The sequence below is a fragment of the Belonocnema kinseyi genome, chromosome 9 (genome assembly GCF_010883055.1).
Source record: "Belonocnema kinseyi isolate 2016_QV_RU_SX_M_011 chromosome 9, B_treatae_v1, whole genome shotgun sequence".
Lineage (NCBI taxonomy): Eukaryota > Metazoa > Arthropoda > Insecta > Hymenoptera > Cynipidae > Belonocnema > Belonocnema kinseyi.
This window is the reverse complement of record NC_046665.1, coordinates 67,891,126-67,903,476: the sequence shown is the minus strand read 5'-3', so window position 1 is coordinate 67,903,476 and position 12,351 is coordinate 67,891,126. Positions and strand designations below refer to the sequence as shown.

At 30.2% G+C, this 12,351-nt stretch overlaps 1 protein-coding gene across 1 annotated transcript in view; it reads left to right on the top strand.

Annotated features, from left to right (window-relative positions):
* LOC117180138 (Down syndrome cell adhesion molecule-like protein Dscam2) overlaps positions 1-12,351 on the top strand; it is a 274,387-nt gene that overhangs the window by 96,254 nt on the left and 165,782 nt on the right. The window contains exon 3 of the mRNA XM_033372479.1: positions 2,970-3,112. Within this exon, the coding sequence (XP_033228370.1) occupies positions 2,970-3,112 (143 nt within the window). The remainder of the gene's footprint in view (positions 1-2,969; positions 3,113-12,351) is intronic.

The following is a 12,351-nucleotide window of genomic DNA, read 5'->3' as shown; positions in this document are numbered from 1 at the left end:
TTATTGATAAACATATTCAATTTAAACATTTTTCACATATATACAATTTATACATGGCACACATACGTCACACATTGATACTTTTAGTTCAAGTTGCGACCAACTGTTGGCGCTGTGCTTCTTCATATCTCTACCATTAAGTTAATAGGGCCTGGTTGCCGGTGAAAACAACAACAACGAACAGTTACCGTGGTTACTGCTGGCCATTTTGGAAATATTTAATTTTGACTAGCGGACAGGTGCGGAGAGCGCAATCGCTGCGCCATCTGGCGTATACTCCTAACGGGATCAAAGTATGTAGACACTCTTGACATTGTGAGTGATCACCGCCTGCAAACCATCAACGAAAGTGACATGGACGTAAATCTATTTAAGGTTATAAAATAAAAACAATAGTTGATAAAAATGGCAATACACCATATATGCTCTCAAAAATAAAAGTTTCATTAAAACAATTCCTGTCCAAAAAAATGTCTTTTAGGTGAAAGAATATGACGTAAAAGGGATATACCTGAAGTTCCAAACATTTGAGCACTCTTTCTGGTTTGCAGTTATCAGTAAAAAAAATTCTTTCATTTGAATGTTCAGAAATTCAAGGACATGTAAGCGGGTCACTTTTAAGTTTTTATTTCTGCGAAAAGAATGTTATTTTTTTAATTAAAATTCTTGATAATCTTTTAAGATCTCATAAAACTATATAGGCCCTACAAAATCTTTCCAAACCTTTTGAAATTTTTCAGAATTGTATGAAATTTTTATTGATAATACCTCAAAATTATTATAATTATTAGAAATTCCTTGTCATAACATTTTTTTTAACTCTCTTAAAAATTTCTTGTAGTCTTTAATGAAAATTCTAAAATTGAGCATTAAATCTCTTGAAATCTCTGAAATTCTTTAAAATCCTCGTTAAATAAATTTATATATATATATAAAAGTATTTCAAAGAAATAATAGCAATATATCTCAAAAGTGAAAAAATCTGCCTGAAACCCTCTTCTCAAATAAGGAAATTGTAATTATTATTCTTATTTAAAGAGGGAATATAAATAAGGCCTTTTTAGTCCCAGGAAACCAGAATTAGAAAATAATTTTATTTATGCATCAGATATGAGACATAACCACAAAGACAATACATGAAATAAAACAACGAGATAAAAACCAAATAGGATTATATTATTAACAATCATATTTAGGAACCTTGATTATTAATAAAAAATTACCTGATTTGAAGGAAATACACATTTTACTCTGAATGCTATGTTGTTGTGTCTCCTATGTCTATTTTAATATTTTATGACAGCACTTATGACATTTGTTTATTTATGATTGTGAAAAAGGCAGTTGATCGAAATACACGATATTTCGAGAAGCTCGCTTGTATGAGACAAGATGAGATGAGATTTCATAAAAAAATACGAGAGCTTTTCTCGTAGTTGCTCATTGCTCGTATTCCTTGCTCAAATGCAACACAATGTATTTTCAATAGAAAATACAAAGGCCGCTTATTTTTAAGAACTTTCATTTGATTAGATTTTCTAATTAACACATAAGCAGAGAAAAGCACTTTAAGATATCACCATTTTATAATTACTTCAAATCAAAATCCTGCAAAATAAAAAAATTCCGAAAAGACTTTAAAAACTGAATATCTTTTTAGTAGCTTCCAAATTTTCCAAGCTTCTTCTTTTTCGTTTAAAAATGGAACTATTTGGTTGAAAATTCATCTTTATTTTTTAGAAAAGTAATATCACGAGATAAAACTTTATTTTTTTCGGTGCAAATTTAACTATTCTATTTTTAGATGAAAATAAAATACCTGTAAAATTGAAAGCTTGTCAATCGTTTGAGTAAAAACTGTATATTTTTCAGATTATTTTGTTTACAATTATTGATCTGCAGGTTCCAAATTACAAAAAAAAAATATATTTTCACATTTTGATAACATTCTATTTTATGTGAATTTAGTGTGGGGTCCTTTGATTGACAAACTTTGTAATTTAACATTTCCAAATAAAATAAATTGTTCCTACTTCAAATTGTATGTGTAGATACTTTAATAATAAATGATTGAAGGCGTTCAAAATTTTGCAATTTAAAAACAGGGATGTTCAAAATTGATGAATTCTATTTTTTAAAATTAAAGGATGGGAAATTTCAATATAATTTTAACAATGACTCGTTCAGAATAAAATTGGTTTTGATTTGAAAAACGATTGTAATACAAAATTTATAATTAACTGTTTTGTTTAAATTTGAGCAATCAAAATATACGTTTCGAGCGCTTAATTTGAATGTTTTATGTGTGAAATCGTTCAAACTTTAGAAATTTACATTTTCCTCCACTAACACTTGCGCATTTACAAACTCATATCGTTTACAATAAATAAATTTCATTTAAAAAAATAATTTAACACTTTACTTTAAATATAAGATTTTAAAGAGTGATTCAAGCTTAATCCGAAATGGAAATGGCTTAATCGCATAATACATTATATGTATAATCTTATAAAAAATGAATTATTTCTTAGCAATTAAATGAAAAAATCTACTTTTCTTAACTAGCCCTCCACCGATAATTTTAATTTTCATCTTAAAATGTTCGTGAAATGCTATGTTACCATGAACAATAACAAAATCTATTTACCTGGAATTTTCACTTAAACTAGACTCAGCCGTACCGTGACATAAGAGTGAAAAATTCCATAATTGAAAGCGTTACAAAATATATAAATTTCAAGTCTTGCTTAGCGACTTTTAAAAATTGAATGATTGGTAATTGCTATATTAAATACATGTAATTAATTTGGAAATTTTATTATTTGAGCTACTTTATCATATATAGGTACAATTTTTGTATTGTCCACTAAAGGGAAAAGTTTGTTTGCTTTTTTTATAACTTGGGTGTTGCATGCAACACTCTTAGCACGTGGCCAGTAGTGAATTGTCGTTTTATGGCATCGTTTCAGGCAGCTACTCGGAAACGGAACTCTGTCGTTCCCGCCTTTTTTGCCTCAAGACTTCCGGGCTGAAGTTCACAACGCACGCTACAGATGCAGGGCGACAAATTCCATGGGCAGTGTCCTGTCTCGCGAGGTCATTCTTCGAGCGGGTGAGTTACTAAAACCTCTTTTTTGTCCCATTGGCACTTCAGTTTCTTCGAGGGTGCTTCAATTCCACCCTCAAAATGTTTTATAAGCGTCCAAAAGTAAGGAGCTACAAATTTTTGTTTCGTTTTTACTTGGGAAACTTCATTTTTTTGAAACTTTTTAATTTTCTTTAAACACCAATCTAGAAATAGAGCGTAGACAAATTAAATATTTTAAAAATTCAAGTTTTAAATAAAAATTAGTGTATAAGGGCTACTCAATCATTTTTACATGAGGTGATCTAAGCCTCTTTCACAGGAAAAGTTTATAACCTATTATTATAAGACTCCCCTGGCTTAGAAATCCTCATGACGAATGCATATTTTTAAATCTTCAAAGTTTCTTGGGTTAGAATACTAAAATTTCAAAAAAAAGTTTAAGTAAGCGGCTTACTGAATGAGTCATTTTCACTTGAAAAGTTCTCGGCTCCTTTTACAGGAAGGGCTTTAACCACTTTTACAACACTCCCCTGACCTAGAACTCCTCCTGGTGAGAAAAGATTAAACTTAAAAATTAAAGATCTTTAACGTTTTATCGGTAAGAATACTAACATTACAAGAAATTAAAATATCACGACTACTGATGCACTTTTACATAATTATTTTTAAGCTATTTTTACAAGAGGCTTTGTAAACCCTTTTCCAAGAATCCCCTGGCACAGAACTCCTTTTAGTGAGATAAGATTTAAAAATCTTTAATATTAGTTCAATGAGAATACTAGAATTGAAGAGAAAAATATAGTAGGGTTGCTATTGAGTTATTTTTACTTACTGAATTCTGAGCCATTTCTATGAGAGGCATTCTGACCACTTTTACATTACTCTCCTGGCTCAGAATTCCTCCTAGCGAGAGAAATTTTTAAAAGCTTCAACATTAGCTGACGTGAAATATGGAAATAACAAACAGCTATAGAAGGAGGGCTAATGAGCCATTTTTAGTTAATAACTTCTGAGCCACTTTTGCACAGTTCGGCTCAAATCGCAAACTACTCGTATATGGGGGTTTTTGAGGTCCATGAGACCGAATCCAGTGTAAAAATTACGAAATTCAAAATGGTGCATGCAATATTCCGATGGAAATTGTAGAATTCTGGCCAATATGACTAGAAATTATTACCTGGCGGCAGTGGCGTAGCCAGGATGAGGGCCATTTTGAATTGTCAAAATAAATTAACTCAAAAACGATAATTTAAAAAAAATTACGTTTTAGATAATACGATCCGCGTTTACTTTATTATAATAATACATAAGCCGCATTTATTTGATTAAAAAGTAAGCTAGTATATTGTAATTATTCTCTTATTGAAGCCTTAATCATTAAAACTATTCCAAAATACAAAAAAGGCATCTTAAACTTGTGTGTAAGAAACACAGATTATTAGTTTCGACCGTACATTAAAAGGACTGAGTAACGACAACAAGAACTTGAAAAAGGTTATGCTCATGTAGAATGATACCTCAACAATTGAAGAAAAGAAATGTACTTTCAAAAATTTATTTGAAAATACTTGCAAACATTGATTTTTGTCCTCCTATGGGCCCACGAATGGCTCAGAACTCCTTGTAGATAGAGAGATAGATAGAGAGAGAGTGGGGGGGGGGGGGGCATAACTTAGAACTTAAAGACCTTCAACATATCTTCTGTGAAAATAGTAACATTAAAAGAAATTAGAACAGCATGACTGCTGAGGTACTTTTCCGCAATAAGTTCCGAGCTACTTTCACAAGACCCTCTGACTCATAACTCTTCGTAACGAGAGAAGTGTTTGAAATTCTTTAACATTCGTTTGTTTAGAATACTAACGTTACAAAAAATTATGTTAAGAAACCAGGAGGCCACTTTTACTTGAAGAGTTCTTAGTCATTTTCACAAGCGGCGTTCTAATCTCTTTTACCAGACTACCCTGAGTCAAAACTCCTTCTAGTGAGAGAAGTTAAAAAAAATTCAATTTGTTGACGTTGAATTATAACATTTAGTAGGAAAAAAATCAGTAGTACACCAAACTCTCGTTTTGAGTCCCCCCGTTCTCAACCTTCCTATAACTGCTAGCATCCTCAGTTTCTCAGGGGAGGCGGGCGAGAGCGATTGCGACCTTATGTATATAGATATATATTCCAATTTGAAGCGAGTCAGGCGGTCCTCACTGTTTACGTTTCGCCCCCCCCCCCCCCCTGAAATTAGTACAAAATTATTTGAAGGCAAACCCCGACACTGGACTCAAAGCAAGAGTTTGGTGCAGGTGACTAAGAGACTTTCAAATTAAGTATGTTCTGAGCCACTTTTATATGAGGATTTCTTAGCCACTTTAGATGAAGCGTTCTGAACTTTTTTTATTGGAGGTTCAGAACGTTGATTTCATACTCTAAATCTATAAGATTTTAAACCTTACATCTTTTATTTCAAAGTCTTAAATAATTCTCAGATCTTTATGAATGACAAGGTGAAGCGTTCTGAAACTTTTTTATAGAAGGTTCAGAAGGTTGATTTCATACTCTAAATCTATAAATTTTTCAACCTTACATCTTTTATGTCAAAATCTTAAATAATTCTCAGAACTTTATGAATGGCAAAGTTGTGCGTGCCATATACTTAAAGTAAAAACCAACTATTCTAAAAGTAGAAAATTATTTAGATGATTGAATTCCTCTTTTTGGTCGCTAAGCTTTAATCAGGGAGATATCATTCTTCTGCATTTTAGATTGTTCAGGAACCGAATTTATTTTACGCTGCTACCAAAATCTGATAAAAAATGAAATTACAAAATTTGTGTTTCTACACACTTTAAAGTAAAAAAGCACTAATTTCTCTTAATCATAGTATGATCCTGTGTGGATATCTATCGTTCTACTTTTTCATAACAAAACCAAGTGATCTGTGATAGATTGATGTTAAATCAGATGTAACAAAGAGGATCACCCATAGATGAGGGTTTTTAAGTCGGTTGGCACGCGGAGGATTTAGGAAAGTTTTAAGTGGATTTAATCCACAATACATCATGTATTCAAATTGAAATCGTGTTATCGGATATATATCAAACTATAGAGAAAAAGCAAATAAATTACTAAACCTAAAGTGCATAAAGTATTGCTTCTAAACATTATTGTCTGCGTAAAAAATTTAATATAGTTTGAGAAAAGCAATATATTAAAACAGAGAAAGCTAATTTTTTTCTGTAACATTCACATAAATTTTAATAATAAAATTAGTTCATATGCTAATTTTAGTAAAGAGATTATAAAATGAGTTGAAAATTCTTTATTAACTTGAAAGATTTTTTATCTTTCTCTTTAGAATAAATTCGTAGGCATTTTTGTAGATTATATAATCTTCTCTATAATGTGGACAATATTCATTTTTATTACTAAAATAACTATGAATGTTAAAAAAAAAGAAATTATTTTGTCAAATTACCTTTTTTTATTGTGAGGATTTAGGAAAGTCTTAAGAGGATCGAATCCACAATACATCATGCATGCAAATTGAAATCGTGTTATCGGATATAAATCAAACTATAGAGAAAAAGCAAATAAATTACTAAACCTAAAGTGTAAAAAGTATTGCTTCTAAACATTATAGTCTGCATAAAAAAAGTTAATATAGTTTGAGAAAAGCAATATATTAAAACAGAGAAAGCTAATTTTTTTCTTTAATATTCGCATAAATTTTAATAATAAAATTAGTTCATATGCTAATTTTAGTAAAGAGATTGTAAATTGAGTTGAAATTTTTTTATTGACTTGAAAGAATTTTGATCTTTCTCTTTAGAATAAATTCGTAGGCATTGTTGTAGATTATATAATCTTCTCTATAATGTGGACAATATCCATTTTTATTACCAAAATTACTATGAATGTTAAAAAAAGGAATTATTTTGTCAAATTACCTTTTTTATTGTGAGTGTAACAATGTTTCCTAGGACGTTTAAGTATTTTTAAATTATTTCTATCTGAATAGAAGCATACACATTTTTTTCTTCTGGAGGATTTCATTAGATTCAGTCTTTAAAATTAAAATTTTTATTCAAGTCTACTATTTCCAAATCTAGATGCTGAATGATTCTAAATATTAAAATGCTTCAGACCTATACAGTTTGAAGTACTAATTGCTTTGAAATTAATATTGTGTACATATACAGAATGTACAATTTCATCGTTGTAAAATGATTACATTTTCAATTTCACTATATATACGAAAAATATAACAAACCCAAACATAGATTATTTTAAAACTTTACGATTTCGGGGCTTTAAATTTCATTTGATTTTAAATTTGAAAAATGTCCAATTTTGAGATTTTTTATTCAGGATCAGATATATGTGGAGAACTAAAAATTCAGACGCTTTAAATATTTATATATTGTAATTAAAATTTGTAATGCTTTCATGATTATTTTTATTAAAACTATTATTTTTGTAATATCATGAGAGGTGTAGGCTGTAGGTGTGTTTAATTACTAAAAATGATAGATTTGTGATGTTTTATGAATCTGCTAAACCTAGTTTATCAAAATGAAAAAAAATAAGTGCAGATATTCTTTTGTGCGATTTCTTCACTAATTCCGAAAGATTTTATGCAAATCGGTGAAGAATTGGCTAAGGTTTTCAATACATGTACGATAAGTAGCATTCTTTCATGAACAGAGATTCGCTTGTTTTTTTTACTTGGCAGCGATTCAAATCCATGAATCTTGATTTCAGCTGGAAAGTTTACAATTAAAAATTGAAAATTCTTAAACTTTTTTATTTTAACTCTTAGTTTATTTGAAATATTACGAAATATTTAAAACCTGTAAATTCTTTCATCGTGGATCAACTTGCAAATTAAACACTATATTTATAACTGTTAGCTATTGTTCTATAATTTTGGCACTTTATTCCGCAAATAAGAGTGAAAGTCATAAATTTGGAATTATTTGATTTTTAATTGAATGGAAAAAAGTATTTTAGATCGCCATAAAACCTCTTTTACTATTCATATCAATTACAATAAGTGTGCACATAATTATTTACTTTGTAATAGAATTAATTAAAGAAATAATTAACAGAATAAAAATATTATTCTATTTATTTTTTCGCACCCATAGTTTTTGTATAATATTTACAAAAGCAGATTAGGATTTAATATTATTTCAAAAATGTCAAGGGATTATGAGAAATTCAAACAAATTTAATGGGATCGCAGATAATTTTTCAAACTTTCTAACGATCCTCGAGGATCTCACAGAAAATTCAATGGTTTTAGGTTTTTTTTCAATATTCCAAGGGACTCACAAAATGTCAAATGATTTTGATGGAATTTGAAGGGATTTCACAAAAATCGAAGGTTTTTGTAGTATTTCAGAGAACTGAAGTGGTTTTCAGATATTTAAGGGTATTTCACAGGATTTCTAAAATTCCATGCGGTTTTGTATAATTTACTTAAATTAAAGAAAATTTTTAACATTTTTAAACCTTTACCAGATTGTTAATTAATTTCAAGGAATTTTATCAGTTTTCCAAAGACTTCAATCATCTTAAGGGATTTGAAATTCACTCGACAAGGTATTTTAATGAATTTCTTGGGATCTCAAAGGATTCCATAGGAGTTTATATATTTCGAGGAATATCATCCAATTTAATATAATGATGTGGGATTTTTTCAAATTTTGATAAATCTTAAAGATTTTATTATCTGAATTAAGATATTTCGTAGGATTTCAAAGATTTGAAGAGATTTTCTAATATTTCAAGTTTCAAATTTTTATCAATGTTAGGATATTCATAACGTTTCCAAATAGTTTTCACTAGATTTTAATAATTTCAAGACATTTTTCAGGATCTCAAGGTTTGTCAGATGTTTAAAGTTCTTCTCAAGTTTATTTTTAGGTATTTTAACAAGATGTTAAGTTTCATTAACAAATCATCAACTAGAATGTACAGTTAGCAAAGAATTATTACTAAGTAGATTTTAGTATATTCCACATGAAAACCAACATATTTAATCTGGAAATACTTCAGACGAGACAAATTTGTTTATACCACAAGTCATCAGAATAACAATAGCAAATCGTTTTTAAATTGGCTAAAAAGCTCAAATTTGTTACTAACATTTGATTACGTTAAAAAACGAGGTTTAAATGCTGAAAAATAGAAAAATAATGCATTTTGTGATTAAGTTTGTTCAACAAATTATCAAATGCTAGCGATTCATATAGGAGGAAGTATTGCTAAATAATTTATTAGTGGATTTTAATATATAAATTCATAACACGATAAAAATTAGTTGAAAAAACTAGTGTTAACAACTTTATTTCTACATCCAAACATAGCGAAATAGGTTATTTGTTCAATAAGATTGTCTAAACGTTTCTCAATTTTTATTGAATGACCAAATATGATACCCAGGTTTCATTGACATGTAAGATATGATTGATTACGTGGAAAAAAATTATTGATTCTATCATACATAACCTAATATGTATAATTACTAATAAAATTTCTTTGAAAATAACACATTATTTATTAAGTTTCATCAATTAAAAAAATATATTATTATTCCTAATACCCGGGTGGAAATTTAAGTCGGGGGCTGGTCATTCTACAGCCGCAGAGCCCGACTTTAAGTCGGGCTGTGGCCGGGGTTTCTGGTCGGCATTCGACCATAATCGTGACGCTCCGCTGGCCAGTGTCCGGCCATCAAGTATGGCCGGGAGCTGGCCGTGGAGCCCGACCGGAGCCCGAACAAGATCAATTGGTCCTTTACTAGATTTAAATGATTCGGCTTTCAACTGTCTTAAGAGCATTAGTCACTAAATTAGGGAATTAATTTGATTTTTTTTACTGCAGAATTGGAGCATATTATTATAGGAAATTCCACACGCCCAGCACACAGAAAAACATTAACTATTTTCACGTAGTCGTTGAGAGACAAAAAAGGTATTTAACAAATAAATATTACATGATTGCGAGTATTTTTACTTTAAATATTAATAGTTAAAAATGTCCGCGTGTGGAACATCCATGTGGTTATATGCATCCATTTCTTAATGAAATCAGAAAAAGTAATTAAGTTATCAATAAAGTTTAACAATTTTATTATTGCCAATGATGCGCCCGGCCAGCTACCGTCTGAGCATTCGATCATAAGATTTGTCCGAATGGAGCCCAGTCAGCCCCCGACGGAGGTTTTGACATAAACTTTGGCTAGCCAGTCTCCGACCAGCGCACGGCTAGGCTCTTAAAAAACAAACATAGTCCGGTCAGTCCCCGACCAGGAACCTTGTTGTACCAGGGCTAACCTGGGCTATTTCCACACGGGTATGTTCAAATCTAGTGCGAATCAAAGAGGATCGTCATTGCCGTCGAAAAATCAATTTGACCACGGATGCTCTTTTCGCCCCACGGAGGGACGGTTATTGAATTTTTCAAACAATGTTTTCATAAAAATGATATATATTTGATGTAAAATGTACATCATATATTATTATCAGCTGGCTTTCAAGAAACTTTAATAAGAAAAATGATTTTTTTCTCTACAAAGAAATTTTCATTTGTACCATTTTTTAGACTATTTTTTATTGCCAATAATAATTCTTAAATTTTAGCTAAAATTTAATCTTAGAATATCAATTTTCAGTACGTAAAACCTGGAAAAATAATGCGTCTATATATGAAAAGCACACGACCGACAATCGGAAGTTCTGTGGTTCAATTCCCAGAGGAGCCAAGAAGATGTTTTTCAGAAGAATATTAATTTAAAAAATACTTGTTGTAAACAGCTAAAAAAATTCCTTTTCAATAATTATAAATCCTATGAAAAATATAAGAAACTGTATGTAAGAGATTAGGGTTTTCAACATTTTCGCAATTTACTGAAGTATTTGTTCATATACACGGTTTATAACAATTCACATGTACATTCAATTAATTATGTATGTTTCTTAAGTACATGTGCACGAATTCTCTTTAATAGCAATTTTGAAAGGATTTATCTGTTAGATCAAAAGTTATATATGTTTAAAATTGAAAATTCTCGTCACTATATTTTTACATTCTCATTATTTATGATTGAGAAAGTATTAGAATTGTCGGAAATTTGACATCACACTTTTTCAACGTATCTTCACGTTTCGAGACCCCCTGAACCCGAAAATCAGGTTTTCACGATGGAGTCTGTCAATCTGTCTGTCCATCTGGCCGTCCGTCCGTAAACACGATAAGTCTCGAAAAAATGAACGAATCAAATTCGTCTTTGGCACACTCTTTTTAGGTCCTAAATAAAAGGACGAGTTCGTGAACCAGCCTTTTTTGATAACAATCAAAAAAGTGAGCGCATTTTGAAAATGTTTGAGACCACTTTTTTCTGAATTTCAAAATTCTATGTACGGATATTTATATTATTAAAAAGAACAAACAATTTATCCTTATGACTTTTTTCGATAAAAAGAAAATTCTCAGAGTTATAGCGTTTTTAAAATTTTTTTAATCAACCGAAACTCAAAATTTGAAGCCGAAAAACGCACGATATGAAAAAAAATCAAGAGAAGAAAAACATTTCTTTTTAAAAGCCCTACAAGATTATCAGAACCAATTTTTGGATTTTCTTCAAAAATCGAAAATTCAAATTTTGATTGCAGAAAAAATAATGGAAAATAAAAAATTCCATTTTGTGGACAAACTATGTAAGATACGAAAAAAGATGAATTAGCACAAATGGTTATCCCCAAACACAAAAAAAAACAATTTCGTTAAGAATCACTTCTTGATAGGACGCGTTCTTTTTGTTTTATTCGTGAAAAATAACGTTGAAAAAAAAAATAAATAAAATGTGTGGAAAAACGACGAAACTTACGAGAAAAAAAATCCAACAAAACTTTTTTACAAATGTCTGTCGGAAATCGAGCGCGCAGCGCGAGTGTCACGATGAGAATGTGTACCTCAAAGCCTACAGAGCTTTGAGAAACTTAATCTTTGACTATACTTAATTAAGTAGACAATTCAGAATATGAAGACGCATATAAATACTGCCATCTAAAAGAGATCTTTTTTAATAACGTTTTTTTTTAAGAATTCCAAATGCAAAGAATAAATATCCGAGCGCGAAGCAAGAGGTTACCTGTTATCGAGGGCGAAGCGCGATATTCAACCGTCGCGCGCCCTAGGCGCGCTCAACTTTGCGAGTTATAAGAATGAGAAGAGAAATGAGAATGAGAGATGAGAAAAGC